This window comes from Manis javanica, chromosome 1 (genome assembly GCF_040802235.1).
Source record: "Manis javanica isolate MJ-LG chromosome 1, MJ_LKY, whole genome shotgun sequence".
In the NCBI taxonomy this organism is placed as follows: domain Eukaryota; kingdom Metazoa; phylum Chordata; class Mammalia; order Pholidota; family Manidae; genus Manis; species Manis javanica.
In genome coordinates, this window is record NC_133156.1 from 57275004 (window position 1) to 57291517 (window position 16514).

The 16514-nt window shown below is 36.7% G+C and overlaps 1 protein-coding gene across 19 annotated transcripts in view; it reads right to left on the reverse strand.

Annotated features, from left to right (window-relative positions):
• The window catches only part of APC (APC regulator of WNT signaling pathway), a 123233-nt gene that overhangs the window by 8300 nt on the left and 98419 nt on the right, over positions 1-16514 (reverse strand). For 7 of the 19 annotated variants that reach the window (XM_073232930.1, XM_073232928.1, XM_073232923.1 and 4 more), the window contains 7 exons: positions 14028-14406; positions 11076-11171; positions 9775-9828; positions 6038-6177; positions 5391-5468; positions 4992-5108; positions 3240-3454 (listed from right to left, as the gene is read on the reverse strand). In XM_073232930.1, coding sequence (XP_073089031.1) covers positions 3240-3454; positions 4992-5108; positions 5391-5468; positions 6038-6177; positions 9775-9828; positions 11076-11171; positions 14028-14406 — 1079 coding nt within the window. The remainder of the gene's footprint in view (positions 1-3239; positions 3455-4991; positions 5109-5390; positions 5469-6037; positions 6178-9774; positions 9829-11075; positions 11172-14027; positions 14407-16514) is intronic. The other 12 variants (XM_073232932.1, XM_036995189.2, XM_073232934.1 and 9 more) reach the window with 4 other exon arrangements.

A 16514-nucleotide genomic window follows, 5' to 3' on the forward strand; every position in this document is an offset into this window, starting at 1 on the left:
ATGGTGCAGGGAAGCTTTAACATGGTGGTCTTCTTTCAGCAACCCAGTGAACCCCTGAGTGCATACAGATTTTAAGAAGTCTTCTTGCATAGAAAGAACAATAAGGCTCGTTTGTTTTCTCAAAAACTTCAAGATGTTTACAAGTTCTTATACTAAAAGTACCTCATATTCTTTTTGAATATAAGAGGTAACAACAGTGGATAAATTTTAAAAAATGAAATGCTGTGAAAGATACCCATATTTTTGTTGATATAATACAGAGCCCAAGTTCTGAAAATGTGTGCCCTGTATCTGAGGCGCTCTCTTAGGTTTCACAGCTCTACCAGACTGGATTAAGGGCTTTGGCTAAAAATATTGTGATTATTGGCATTAAGACATTATTAGAAAAATGTGAACCACTGTATTCTCTGGATCATATCCATAGGTTTTTTTCTTTTTGCTATCATTAATATACAATTACATGAAGAACACTATGTTTACCAGGCTTCCCCCCTCACCAAGTTCCCCCCCCCACACCCCACTACAGTCACTGTCCATCAGCATAGCAAGATGCTGTATAATCACCACCTGTCTTCTCTGTGTTGCACAGCCCTCCCCGTACCCCCCACAACACTATACATGTTAATCGTAATGCCCCCTTTCTTTTTCCCTGCCCTTATCCCTCCCTTCCTACCCATCTTCCCCAGTCCCTTTCCCTTTGGTAACTGTTAGTCCATTCTTGGGTTCTGTGATTCTGCTGCTGTTTTGTTCCTTCAGTTTTTCTTCGTTCTTATACTCCACATATGAGTGAAATCATTTGGTACTTGTCTTTCTTGCCTGGCTTATTTCACTGAGCATAATACCCTCTAGCTCCATCCATGTTGTTGCAAATGGCAGGATTTGTTTACTTCTTATGATTGAATAATATTCCATTGTGTATATGTACCACATCTTCTTTATCCATTCATCTACTGATGGACACTTAGGTTGCTTCCATTTCTTGGCGATTGTAAATAGTGCTGCGATAAACATAGGGGTGCATCTGTCTTTTTCAAACTGGGCTGCTGCATTCTTAGGGTAAATTCCTGGAAGTGGAATTCCTGGGTCAAATGGTATTTCTATTTTGAGGAACCTCCATACTGCTTTCCACAATGGTTGAACTAATTTACATTCCCACCAGCAGTGTAGGAGTGTTCTCCTTTCTCCACAACCTCACCAACATTTGTTGTTGTTTGTCTTTTGGATAGTATCCATCCTTACTGGAATGAGGTGATATTTCATTGTGGTTTTAATTTGTATTTCTCTGATAATTAGCAATGTGGAGCATCTTTTCACGTGTCTGTTGGCCATCTGAATTTCTTCTTCAGAGAACTGTCTATTTAGCTCCTCTGCTCATTTTTTAATTGGATTATTTGCTTTTTGTTTGTTGAGGTGTGTGAGTTCTTTATATATTATTTTGGATGTCAACCCTTTATTGGATGTCATTTATGAATATATTCTCCCACTGTAGGATACCTTTTTGTTCTACTGATGGTGTCCTTTGCTGTACAGAAGCTTTTCAGCTTGATATAGTCCCACTTGTTCATTTTTGCTTCTGTTTCCCTTGCCCGGGGAGATATGCTCAAGAAGAGGTCACTCATGTTTATGTCTAAGAGATTTTTGCCTATGTTTTTTTCTAAGAGTTTTATGGTTTCATGACTTACGTTCAAGTCTTTGATCCATTTCCAATTCACTTTTGTGTATGGGGTTAGACAGTGATCCAGTTTCACTCTCTTACATGTAGCTGTCTAGTTTTGCCAGCACCATCTGTTGAAGAGACTGTCATTTTCCCATTGTATGACCATGGCTCCTTTATCGAATATTAATTGACCATATATGTTTGGGTTAATGTTTGGAGTCTCTATTTTGTTCCATTGTTCGTGGCTCAGACATAAACATGAGTGACCTCTTCTTGAACACATCTCCCCAGGTTCTTGTGCCAGTACCAAACTGTCTTGATTACTGTGGCTTTGTAGTAGAGCTTGAAGTTGGGGAGTGAGATCCCCCTCACTTTATTCTTCCTTCTCAGGATTGCTTTAGCTTTCTGGGGTCTTTGGTGTTTCCATATGAATTTTTGAACTATTTGTTCCAGTTCATTGAAGAATGCTGTTGGTAATTTGATAGGGATTGCATCGAATCTGTATATTGTTTTGGGCAGGATGGCCATTTTGACGATATTAATTCTTCCTAGACAGGAGCATGGGATGAGTTTCCATTTGTTAGTGACCTCCTTAATTTCTCTTAAGAGTGTTTTATAGTTTTTAGGGTATAGGTCTTTCATGTCCTTGGTTAGGTTTATTCCTAGGTATTTTATTCTTCTTGATGCAATTGTAAATGGAATTGTTTTCCTGACTTCTCTTTCTATTAGTTCATTGTTAGTGTTTAGAAAAGCCACAGATTTCTGTGTGTTAATTTTGTATCCTGCAACTTTGCTGAATTCCGATATTAGTTCTAGTAGTTTTGGAGTGGAGTCTTTAGGGTTTTTTATGTACAATATCATGTCATCTGCAAATAGTGACAGTTTAACTTCTTCTTTACCAATCTGGATTCCTTTTATTTCTTTGTTTTGTGTAATTGCTGTGGCTAGGACCTCCAGTACTATGTTGAATAACAGTGGGGAGAGTGGGCATCCCTCTCTTTTCCCGATCTCAGAGGAAAAGCTTTCAGCCTCTTGCTGTTCAGTATGATGTTGGCTGTGGGCTTATCATATATGGCCTTTATTATGTTGAGGTACTTGCCCTCTATGTCCATTTTGTTGAGAGTTTTTATCATGAATGGATGTTGAATTTTGTTGAATGCTTTTTCAGCATCTATGGAGATGATCATGTGGTTTTTGTCCTTCTTTTTGTTGATGTGGTGGAAGGTTTTTGTTTTTTATAAACCTCATATTCCTTTACGCAGTGCTGGCATATATAAAAAGGGGTTTTGTTCTTTGCAGTATTTATAGCTTTAATTTTTTCCTCTATATTGGTTATGCCTCTCAATTATCATCATTTGTTTATTTTTAGACATTTTTATACTATGAATTTTATTAGAATAATATACTAATGAGCAAATTAGCAATTAATAGTTATCTTTTCACTGTAATAGATATAATTTGGCTTAGAATTTGCATAGTTACATAGAACATTGCTTATAACTGGGTCTTTCTGAGGGTATACATTCCCTCAGAATACACTAATTCATTTGAAAGTAATATAAAGCTCTGTATTTGTATTTACCTGTGGTCCTCATTTGTAGCTATCAAGCTGGACACATTCCGCAATATCCCACCTCCACTTTCAATAATGGCTAAAGTATTTGTCTGGCTCCGGTAGGTGAGAGTGCCAACCAAAAATGCCAGCGCACCATCTACAGCACATATGTCAGCCTTATTCTCCGTGCAGTGTGCTGACAAGTTCCATAAGGCACTCAATACGCTTTTGAGGGTTGATTCCTATTAAGAAATAAAATGTGTCATCTAATTAGAGTTGGAATTTGCCTCTTATAACTTCTATGTTTACTTCTATTGAATAAGTTATTTATTTTTTTTGTAATCTCCCTTGCTGCTCATCTCTCACTGGTAAAATAACAGAAACTCTGTTTAGAAAAATTTTCGTGAAATACCAAATGGAATCTAAGTATGTGATATCCCCGTAAACAAGTGAACACAATATTTAACAAATCACCTTTATGAAGTTTAAGTGTTTAAAATGGGTGTTTAGTGTGGGCATTCAATATGACTAGTGATAGAAGAGGAAATTTGGACAGGTGTATGCATTACTTGCATTGTTCCCCTTGGGTAAATACTTAGGAGCAGAATGGCAGTGTTGTACAGGAGGTGATAACTTAAAACACTGCCAAATGTTTTCCAAAGTGGTATACCATTTTACATTCCTACCAGCAGTGCTTAAGAATTCTAGCTGCTTAACATCCTTGACAACACTTGGTCAATCTTAAATTTTAACCAATATAATATGTGTAATGGTATCTTATTGTAGTTTTAATTTGTATTTCCCTGATGACTAATGATGTTGAGTATCTTTTCAAGCACTTATTGGCCATTCATTATCTTCTTTTCTGCAGTGTCAATATAAGTGCTTCTGATGATTCAGTACTACCTTAAAGGTATCTTTATGCAGACCCTGAGTATATTTCACTATTATCTTTACAACCAGTTATTTAGCTGAATACTTATTTCTAGTAACTTTTCAGTTGATTTTCTTGGGTTTTCAGGTAAAAAACAATTTTAGCAAAAAATCCCCAAACTCTTTATTGTCTCTGAAAAGGAAAATTTGAAGAAAAAGATGTAGGTTGTGGTTCTAGGGGGAGTGGTTGGGTGGAAAGAAGCCCTGATTAATGAAGATTTGCTTAGTCTAGTCCCTCTCAAATTTCAAATTTAACTAAAAAAAATAATAAATAAAAATAAAAAAAAAAAAGCTTAGATTGCTGAAGTAGATATACCACCTGGAGATTATTTCCTTTTCTAACAAACTATTGTTTGAGGGATTCCTTACTGGTGGGTCTGATAACCTCTTGATAAGGTGACTATCAAAATTTGAGGACTGTGGGGGACTGAGATTGGGATAGTACAGAGGTAACACTTACACTAGTGATTCTCAACTGCGGGCGTTCCTGCCACTCGTTCCTTCTGGGGGACACTTAGTAATATATGGAGACATTTCTGATGGTCACAACTTGGGGGAGGCTGTGTTAGGATCTAGTGGGCAAAGGCAGCGATGCAACTAAATGCCCTAAAGGCCCAGCTCAGTCCCTGAAAACAGAATTATCTGGCCCAGTGTGTCACCCCGAGGCCTTCTTACACCTTACACAAGGTTTCTCCACCTTAATACTTGAGCAGTTTCGAGCAGTCTAACACTGAGGATTGATGAGATACTCAGGTCAGAAACTAGGGAATCTCAGGGGTGGGAGGGCACAAAAAAAGTATCCAAAGACGAATCCATACTGCAGTACTAAAATGCTTTTGACGGTACCTTTTTAACTTCCAAAGCACATTCCATCAGTGCTTTTACACTTCCAACTTCACGCAATGTCTTTTTACTATTTACATCTGCCCGCCAAGATAAATTCCTCAAAACACTGGCAATAACCTGCAAAGGAATCAATTTTAGAATAATTTGTATTTAAATTATTTATACTCATTGCCTTTTGTTTTTATTGCTAGAGTTAAGGGTAGAAATCTATTAAGACAATTCCTCCTAAATGGTAGTATGGTGCCAAAAGGAATTTTCACTATAATTATTTTCCTTTATTCTGGTGTTAATGTAACCATGATTTAAACATGACATAATAAATACTGAGCCACAGCTTAATCTCAATCAGGATATTAATCTGCTAATACCTAACACAAACATTTGAGCTGTTAGTAGTACCTGCTGTAAGTCCTCACTTTCAGATTTTAGTTGAGCCACAAGCGCTCTCATACAGCCTTTCATAGAGCATAGTGTAGCCTGTAAAATTAGATATGGAAGAGAGGGTCAATAACAAGGCAACCTGAAGCTGTACTTTATTTTTGATGAGTAAACTTCAAATCCAGTTTTAATGTCCATTTTAATTATAACTGATATTTTACTCATAAAAGAACTAGAACCAGATTACATAAATGCAGGACAAATACCCTGCTAGCCCTTATCTCTTCTTTTGGGAAACAGGAAAAAAAAAGGTGAATAAATGATTAGAAATGATAAACAAAGAGTTTCAAAGCGAAGTCTCTTATTTGGATGGAACTGATATGTGTATCACATTTGTGTCAGTCATTGGGATTTGGGGATTTTTGCTCTCCTTTCCAGGAATGGTATTTTAGATGCCACTACATAAATCCACTACTGTGTTCTATCTTTGCCTTTGTTTAGGCATAAGACAACCAAGTGAGTAAGGATATGCAGCGGGGTGTGATGTATAGGTTTTTATCGGTCAGTGTTTGAAGAGGAGAATGCCAAAAGAAAATCAGTGAAAAGTAGTTTGTATGAAAGTAACTCACACCACAGATATATTAAAACACGTATCACACAAAACATACCTTGTTGGCTACATCTCCAAAAGTCAAGTTTGTCAAAGCCATTCCTGCATATCGTCTTAATGTAATACTGTAGTGGTCATTAGTAAGCCCATACATTTCACAGTCCACTTGCAATAATTCTGCAATGGCCTGTAGTCCCCCTAGTTAAAACAGGGCAAGAGGAAAAAGATAATAATCTAAAATAACAAATTGGTACCAAGCTTATAAATTAATTATTAGGAAGGAAATCTCAAAGAATGAGAATATACGGTTTAAATCTGTCTTCAGAATTACAAACTACAAAAAATATTATGAAGGACTATTGTGTAAAATATTTAAAAAGTACAACTGACAACCATTTGATTTTCTGCCATTTTCTCCACCCTCCAGCCCCTTGCCTTACTGAGCAATATAAATATACTGTTTACTACACATACACTGTATTTTGTCAATGATGAACAAGGTTATTTTCTAGTAACTTCTAGGTCTTCTAATAGATTCTAGGTCTCTCTGAATGTAAGCAGAAAAAGTAACTTATTATTAGGACCTAATACACACTTCACTGTCACACACTGTGGCTTAATTACTTTAACATTTTTTATCTGCTAAATCTTAGGAATACTGGAACCACTAAATGAAAATGCATGAAGCAAAGGTTATATTTTTATGAAAAAGAATGATCTGTTCAATGTATCACTAAGTTCTATAAAACTATGTATTTATTTTTAAAATTTCTTAGTTTTCTTTGGTTCTCACAAGTGTCAAATACCAGCTATACTAGGATTTAGTATTTTCTTTCCTCTTGAGTCCTAACACTGGAATGCTAAACAATGCCCACAGTGGTCAACACTAGGAAGGCTAGGAGGAAAATGAAGGGAAAGGAGAGAAAGACATAAAGGAAGGGGTAGTAAAAAAAACAAGCCAAACCAAATAAAACCCAAAACAACAGGTGAAGCAAAATGGTGAGACAGTGCATAAAAAAGAAAATAAAAATGCATATGAAAGCTATTCAAAATATTATTTGTGATTAATATTAATCATCATGGGACTGGGGATACTGTTTCATTACAGAGAAGTGGCTTAGAAAAAAAGAGGATGAATACAAATAGCAATTCTTAGATTCTCTAAGTCTAAACAGTAAGGTCATTAATCTGTAAGAGGACATGTGTATTTAAAAGTCTACCTTGGGTCAAGAATTCCAGGCCAGGGGATTTAAATGTATGAAGATTTGTGCAAATCTTTGTAACTAGCAGTAATGACAAATGAATTTGAACGTAGATAAGTGAAAATTAATTTGGTTAAGGAAAATCCAAACCACATTTAGGAAGCTTTTCCTCTATCTACCCATATGATGGAAAAACACATAGCCTGTGAACAAAATATACTCACTGTCTCTATGGAGCTTACAGATTAGAGCAAAGTTAGACAATGAACAACTAACTGTGTAGAAGCACAGGGCAAGATAACAGGTGGACTTAAACTTAGAGAGGTCAAGAAAAGGCTGAGGAAATTATATTTAAGTTGAGACTTAATGGATGAAAAGGTTATCTGAAAAGGGTGGGGCAAGAACAATAAAGAAGCATTTTCAGCAGGAGAAACAGAATCTGCAAGGGTCCCTGAGCCAAAAATAAACAGCAACAAGGAGAAGGTCACAGATGGAGCTACTAAAATGGGTAGAGGTCAGATCATGTAAAACTTTATGGGCCACACTAAGGATTTTAGGCCAGAGAAGGAATAATTAGAGATGTGTTCTAAATAGATTCCCATGGTTGCAGGGGCAGAATGGATTCTGCCTGGAGGTGGGAGACAAGTGAGACAAAGCACTGCGAAACAGGAGAGATGGTGCAGGCCTGAGCTGGGGATGGAAAGAAGAGCAGTGACTGAGGTGACACTCAAGAAGCAGAATTAAAGCACTCAGTTACTAGATCTAGGGCATAAGGATAGAATCATGAATGTCCTCCAAGATCCTGGAGGATTAGAATGTATTTTTCTGAGAAAAGGATCCCTGGAAAAGACAGAGATTTGGGGATCTAGGAGATAAATTCAGTATGTGGCAGCTGAGTTAGAAATGTCTAGAAACCACCCAGTAAAGATGCAAGAAAAGCAGTCTGATAAATGTATCTAAAACTCAAGAGCAAGAACTTGGATTAAGATGTAAATCTGAAAAACACTTTGATTGAAGCCATGGATTGGAGGATACTGTCTAGAAGAGAGAAAGAAAGACTAGGACAGAACTTCGAGGAATTCCAACATTTAACACTTGGGTAAAGGAGAGGGAACCAGTAAAAGAACTGAGAATTCTGGCCCAGGAAATTGACCTGGGAGTTACTGCTGACCTGAAGACAGTGACCCTGTGTACTGATATCACCAAAATGTTGAGTATTACACAGCAGACTATCAATACTAAAGCAAAACATACTATGCTTTGTGCCCATATAAAATCCTGCCAGGTGTAGCAATATCTGTGGTACTTCCTTAAGAAAGGTGAAATGATCGAAAGAAGGTCCTAGGAAGGCACTAAATGAACAAAGAGTTGAGTACTCTTGAATGGAAAAACTAAAAAAGACTTGATTCTGAAAACAAAGATTAAAGAAGGATATGGTCAATGTCAACAAAACCATGAAGAACATGGCTTATGAAAAAGAACTTTCAATACAATTTAGGATATCAGGTAAAAGAGAGAGCCCTTTTAATTTCAGCCAAGTAAGAAAAACTTCAGTGAATTTTAAGGCAAAGAATGTAATTCATATTAAAACTATAAATCGGTTCACAAAAGTATGATGTGATTTCATGACTGACAGAATAAAAAATAGAGTGGCCTAAAAAATATTAGAATGTTTCAAGGAATTGCAAAGATGATGATCATATTCTTCCACATTTTTCTTTGTGTCTATGTTAGAAAACAGTGGTCCAGATGGAACAAATGTTACCTAATGTGGCATCTCATAACCTTACAGATAGTAGAGGACCAATGGTTTCAGGAGACATTCAACAGAATCCTTAGTCAGACTTATTAAAAAAAGATAATATATATGTGATACATTTAAAAAAGTGTATTATCTTCCTTTTACTTGGTTTAGATAGTCACCATTAGCGTGAAAAGCCTCATTCTAAAATAAAAGTTAGGGGCCCACCATCAATATCCTATATATTGGTGTTTCACAAAATTTCCTGATCATAAGAATCACTTGGGACACTTACTAAAATATGATTCCTAAGTCCTTCTGGAGATGCTGTTTTACTAAGCCTGCTTGTTACAAGACCAGAGAATAAACGTGGTTTGACAAGTGCTTCTAGAGATCATTATGATCCAGTGTGGGAAATATTAATGCAAATAAACCATGAGTTCCTTGAAAGTCAGGACCAGGCTTAATCATTTTTATATCTAGTGCCTTACATATTTTTTGGGACAGAGCTGGGAATCAATAAATGCATACATCATTGATATTATAGTTTAAAACTTGCAATACTAATAGGAGCAAACTTAAATCATCCTGATAGTTGGAAAATCTTCTTGTACCTACAAATGACAGTCCTAGCTGACTGGGCTTAGGAATTTCCCTTCACCTACCAGGGACTTCTTTCTGCCTATCCTCACTGTCAGATAACCTCATGCTCTTACTCTGTCTCCTCACGATCCACAAATCAAGATCCTTTTTTAGCTCTAGTGCAAATTCAGAGGCTAGCAGTGAGAAGGTAATCCCTCGAAGCTGTGTCCCCAGCAGTCACACCCCCAGAGGCCCCATCCTGCTCCTCACCTGAAAGCCCCTGCCCTAGCTCCTGTGATGAAATGCCCCGGGTAGCCTTCCTACCTGAAGAAGGAAGAGGAACAAATACTGAGTCTAGGTTTCACTTTGAAATTCAGATGATTAATGTGTCAGTCCTAGTCTACAGTTCATTGGAGCACAGGGACATTTATAGAAAACTTAAAATTGGATTAGTTTTCCTGTTTATTCACTGTTTTTATCCCCTTCCCATTATTACTAGTATTAAACAAAACACACCCAAACTTAAAATTTTCACAAATGCTGAGATCATAACTGAGGAGGAGAAAACTCATAAGATCATACTCAGTTCCACAGGAGGCTGGGGAAAAGGAGCAGGTGCACCAATTGCTAGGGCCTGTGGGAACAGAAGGATGGCTGAGGGACAGGCCTGAAATCACAAAACAGCCTCCCGAAGTGATGACTCTGAGGGAGGCAACACTCATTTTTGGCCCTTCAGATTCTTTGTGTTTAAGAGTCTCACAACTGTCACTTTCAAGATGAATGATGAATGACAATGATGAGGGTGGTAGGAATACAAAGTGGGGGCTGGAATGTAATGTAACATAAACAGCACAAAAAGCAAGGGCACAGCTACACTAAGATGGGAACCTCAGTGTATGGTCTTGTTTGTTTGTGGCACGACTAGAGGGATCCAGTTCATATGAGGTGATTCAGCATGGTGCAATTTATAAATACCATATGTGCAAAATGAACCTAGAAATCAAAGAAAAACCATTACATGAAAAATGGGGTGCATAAATGCAGGTTATAAAAGGTTCAGTGTATGTGATAACACATACTTAAAAGAGTAATCATTATAAAATTAATGAAATGTTTCTAACTTAAATTAGAGCCTTATGTTTTTCTATATTAACCAGTTTCAAAGATACCACACTGCTTATCATGAAAATCCAGTAATACTGGAAACAAAGATAGATGAAAATCTTAGTAATTCCTGCTGGTATCTAGCAGCAGTGACTGAGTTCAAGAACAATCAAGGAGCTCCACATTTCAAAATCATCAAATTAACCCCCCAGTCAACTGTCACACGGTTCTACCTTGGCCCATTCAGTAATTTTCCAACCTTTGGCTAAAACTTTGAAAATCCAAGTCAGTTTATAACAGGGTAGCAGTTTCTGTCATTTAGGATCTTTTATCCTCTGGAAATGATAGTATAATCATTTGCTACAGGGGGAAGCAGGTGGTAATAGAAGTTAGTTGCCTTATATCCCAATTTGACAATGACGAAAACCTTCAGTGTTCTATGGCATTGAGAAACATTTTTGTCTTACCAAGTTCATTCATTGCATGCCTATGCTCTTCATCAAATGAAAGTTTCATCAGGACACACACCGCAGGACAGATCTGATGTTCAACAGGAGCTGGCACTGAAAAATAAAATTGACGTAAGCCACCGAACTTTGTTTTCTCAAAGGAATTATGTTTACTATACTTAAAAAATACATAGGGCTCACTAATATATCCCTAATACATAGTCATTTGGTGGATCAACAAATATTTGCTGAGTAAATGAATAAATACTATAAATATTCAAATATTTATATACAAATAAAGGACTTTTCTTGGTTCCATAGAAATGTTTACCACTCATCTGTCCTTCACTGAAGCTGTTCAACAAGTCCCTTGTAGGTTTATGCTACAATTCAAATAGTAATTAAAAATGATATTGACTAAATGCCTAGGGTGCCTAAATGGTTTTCTTGGCTTCACTGGAGATGGATGGTAATTATAGATTTGCTTTGTTTATGTCACCGTATTCCTATTATGTTAATATATGTGTGCAAATTAGTTAGTAGTTTAAAACCTATACATACTTAAGGTACTATACAAGAAGATATGTCAAAGAAATAATCAATCCTCCCAAGTTTCCTTCGTATGCTACATCTATAGCTTTTCTTCTTCCTTCCTAATTACAACCCTTAAATAGAAATCGTGCCTCATATCGAATTTACCGAGTATCATAATTCCTCCAGGTGGTAAAGATACCTCGAGACAAGTGCTGGGCATAGAAGCCACAGGGCATAAATCTGCAAAGAAGTAAAAAGCTAACCTTTGCAAACAATATGGCTTCTCTCTCACTTACCAACTTTACATTTCCCTGTATGGCCCCGGAAGATGACTGGTTAGCCAGAGACGGGTAAGATTCCTCAAGGGAGGAACAACCTAAGACAGGCACAGTCGCAGGGGGGCCATCAGGTGAGAATTTGGGGATCAACAGAGGTGAGGCTCAGAACCTCACCCCCCCTGCTTTGAGAGAAATCTTCTGCATCCGTGGATGTCTTGATGCCCTTGTCTAGCCTGGATTAATACTTAGTCCATAGGCACACACCTGATCATCTGATCATCTACATTTGCCTTCTTACAGCACTAAACTATGTTTTCTACCTTTATCTTGCATCTACCTACCACTTCAGCATTTTATTAAAAATAAAAATAATAATAATAATAGGAGAAATGTGGGATCAACATATAGATCAAGTACAAAAATCAAACGAATATTCATATTTGACCTGATTGTTTATAGGTCATATTGCATGATCAAAACCGAAAGTTTCTGTGATGACTGCCCTTGTACTGTTCAGCATGTAAGAATTTATTCACTATGTAAGAATTCGTTCACCATGTAAGAACTTGTTCGTTATGCTTCAGAAGATTGGAGACTGACGAGAATTAGGCTTGAGATGGATTAATGATTGTACATTGAGCGTTGACCCCCCTATACTGAATTTTATTGTTGTTAACAACCATTTGATCAATAAATATGAGAGATGCCCTCTCAAAAAAAAAAAAATGATATTGACTATATGAAAGAATAAAAATATTTCGGCATAAAACTCTTCTTGTTTATAATTTCTACTTAAACTATTATCAGTAAGTGTGGGTTGAAAGCACAGGGTTGTGTACAAATATAGTAGAGTAACCTAGTACAAACCTGGTAGAGAAAGCTTACTATACAGATACTAGAATTTAATGGTGTCCAAGAAAATCTACCTCCACATTTAGTAGTATGTACAAACTTTCAAAATTCATTATTTAAAGTTTTGAAAAGCAAGTCTATTTTTCAGAACTAATATTATTCTATTAAACTTTTTTGAGAGCAGATAGTAAGAACATAAAATATGAGTTATTACATAATTGTGGACAAAGAAAACAATCCAGAAAGACCATGTTCTCCCAGTAATTTTATTAGTTTTCCTTATCCCCAGGATACATAGATATTAAGGACTATTATTGCTATTTTCTCATTCTTGAAAATTTTTAGATTTTAAATACATTCGTCTTTATACATAAGCTAAAAAAAAAACAACCCTGCTAAAGCTTTACAGATGATGTTCTCACCATCATCCCTTCTCTTATTCCCCAAATCAAGAGGCAGATAAAACAGTCCATTGTCCTCTGTGAGTGGGTTCCTAACAGGTGAAGGGTAGGCCTTACCTTTTAACTTACTGCTTTTGGTTCTTGCTACAGGAATGAAGTGAGTTATGTTCCCAAGGGTCCCAACTCCCATATTACCTGCTCCCAAGGGACAGGGGTTGGTGACCAAGGGTCTCTCCCTGAGCACAGAGCTGGGTGGCTGATCACCCCCAGCAATGGGGGCCCACTGCCTGGAGCAGGATGATGCAGTAGGAAGAGCACTGGGATGAGAGTCAGAAGACCTGGCCTCTGTTCCTGGCTCCACCAGCTCCTCTCTTACTAGCTGTGAGGCCACAAGCAAGTTTTTTAGCCTCTCTGAGCCTCAGTTTCTTCATTTGTAAAATGGAAATGGTAATACCTTCCCTTCCTACTTCTAATGTTGTGAAGAGAAATAATGTAAGAGCCATAACACAGCTCTATATCCAGTGAGTAGAGTGATAAGCAAATGTAGAAGACCATGGCTTGGTCACTGAAGGAATTCATGTGAAGTCACTTTCTTGAGCTTACTCTATAAAATGAAAGGATGAACAATATAACCACTCAAGTTCTTTACAAGTTTACTATGCGATGACTCTGTAAGTCTCTTGATTGTTCCTGTTTGTTTTTAGCTGCATGGTAATGCATATGATATTTTCCTTGCCTAAATTTTTCTAGGGAAATACAGCATTAAGCTTTAAACTACGTTAGCTGTGTTGATGGCTAATATGAATTTACCATTCCTATTCATCAGGACAACATAAGGACTAAAAAAGTTTTACATTTAAAAAACGTTTACATTTGTTTTGTAACATGAACTATAGAGAACATACTTGGATTTTTGTCCTGGTCCATGCCTTGTTCATGGGCTTCCTGCCACTCCCAACAGGTTTCACAGTAAGCTCGTATCTGTTCCAAAAGATGAAGGACTCGGATTTCACGCCTGCCTCTTTTGTCATCAGGCTGTGAGTGAATGATGTTGTGCAGGGCCGCACTGGCCCTCGCCCGAGCCTCTTTGCTGCCCCGGGAATCTCCCAGCAGCACGGAGTCTTTGTCATTGCCATGTAAAAGCTGGATGAGGAGAGGAAGACATCCAGACTGTCGCATGGATATACAGCTGTCCTGGGAGCTAGACATAGCTAGCAAAGTTCGTGACATATCGTCCTTATCATGAGTACCAAGCATTGACAACAATGAATACACCATTTCCACCTGTGGGCCAAATGAGTTTAGAAACAAAATTATGACTTTAATATCCAAAAGCCAACACCAATGAAGTATGAACGGGAAATTTAGTGTAACTTACTAAAGAGACAAAAAAAAAAAAATCCCCTTCCAGGATGAAGTGAAGTGGTGAGTGTTACTTCAGAAGCCATATGATCATCACCAATTTATTTATATGGTAATACAGTGCTGAGAGAGAAGGCAGGTTCATGCATACTTATATTGCAGTTTGTCTGGATCCACTGGGAAGAGTCCGATTATAGAATGACAATTGACTGATTTCACACACACACTGTGAGTGAGGAATTGATTTACCTAAGTTTTTACACAATTTATAATTTTATTTTACTTCTTTTAATTTACAACTATTATCAATCAATAAAAAACAGTTCTAACAATTATTATTTACTTAAGTACCAATTCTCAGTAATCACTAACCCTCATCAGATTATAGTTTGAGTATTTGAAAATTATGATTTCTTCCTTATACATGTAAAAATACTTTGTCAAAAAAAGAATGTTATGATAGGAAGTACAAAGCCAGAATTCTTCTTCAATTTTTTTTTTAAAGCAACTGGTAACCATAAATCACTCTCTGACAATAAATTCTAAGGGTTTCCTCAGAAGCAGTAAGAAACAGGAAACAGTACCCAGTCATCTTGGACTGTAATCAGCCTCACCGCAAAGCTAGAGCTATCATACAAGAGTAGGGGCTACTATATAAATAATGTATTATCTCTATATAGTGGAAGTGCTTAATTGGGGGTAATTCTGGCTCCCTTAGGACACTTCTGGCAATGTCTTGGCAACATTTTTGGTGGTCACAACTGCAGGAGGAAGTGCTCTAGGCAGCTGATGGGAAAGACCAGAGACGTAGCTAAAAATTCCACAATGCAGCAAAGAATCATCCAGCCAGTGATGAGGGGGTGGAAAGTGCTATTGTAAGTGTGTGAATACATACTACTTTTCCATAAGGAAGTTTTAGGAAGGAAGTATAGAACTTGGCTTAGGACAAATGGGCTTTAAAATTCTGAATCCACCACTTGTGAGTGAGCTGTGAGCTATCACCAAGTTATTTGGTTTCTCTCAGCCCCCGTTTTCTCAGTTGCAAATGGAGAAATTTACCCAATAGGGTTTTTCTCTGTGAAGAGTAAATGACATAATACATGTATAGGATACTAGTTGGCATTCAAAAATGTAGTAAGGTCTTAATATTATTTTGCATAAATCACTGCAAAAGGAAATGATATTCTAACTGCCAGCTTTCATACAACAGTACTACTGAATATCAGAGATTTTATTTATAGTAAAGACTACATGTGTTGATGTTGGATATATCTGGGGTGAATTCCAATTTAATTACACATCTGCCTGAACCTTTTTTTCTTTCATATTTCTCATTTAAAAAAGACAGACAAGATACCTCACAGGGTTTTTGAAAAGATCACAGATAACGTACATACAACTAGTAGCAGTTATTGGCATACCAGAAATCCCAAGTAGCAGCTATTGTGAGTTATTAAGAGAATTAAGTCTCATATTAAATATTATTAATTACTCTAAAATTCATTTCTTAAATCAACATTAGTTATTTCAGTAATGCTGTTCCTGATCCATTATATTATTAAAGAAAGCGTATGTACACTATAAAACAATTAATAAATTATTTAGATATAACTGAAAATATATTGCCTAGTAATATCAGAATTTCATTTTTGTTAATATAATATTAAAGCCTCTGGCTTTAAAACAATAATAAAAGAATTATTTTCTTTTCAAACATTGTCTTTTCAAGTTCTAAAAGATTTGCTAACATCTGAGAGACCCTAAGAAAGCTTACTTTTCAGCACTGGATAACATCAATTTCAATAATTTTTCTATCCCCTTGAATAAATATTTATTAAACCTTTTATATGCAGACTCTGTGCTAAATGCTGCAAAACATAAATTAAACAGTCCCTGTTCTCCAAAAGAGTTTCACACAAATTATAGTGATTCAAGGGAGGTAGATATACTGAATGGGGAGTTGAGAGAACCTTGAGAATCAAAAAATGTTTTGTGAAGAAGTAATGCCCAAGAAGAGTTTCAAAGACTGG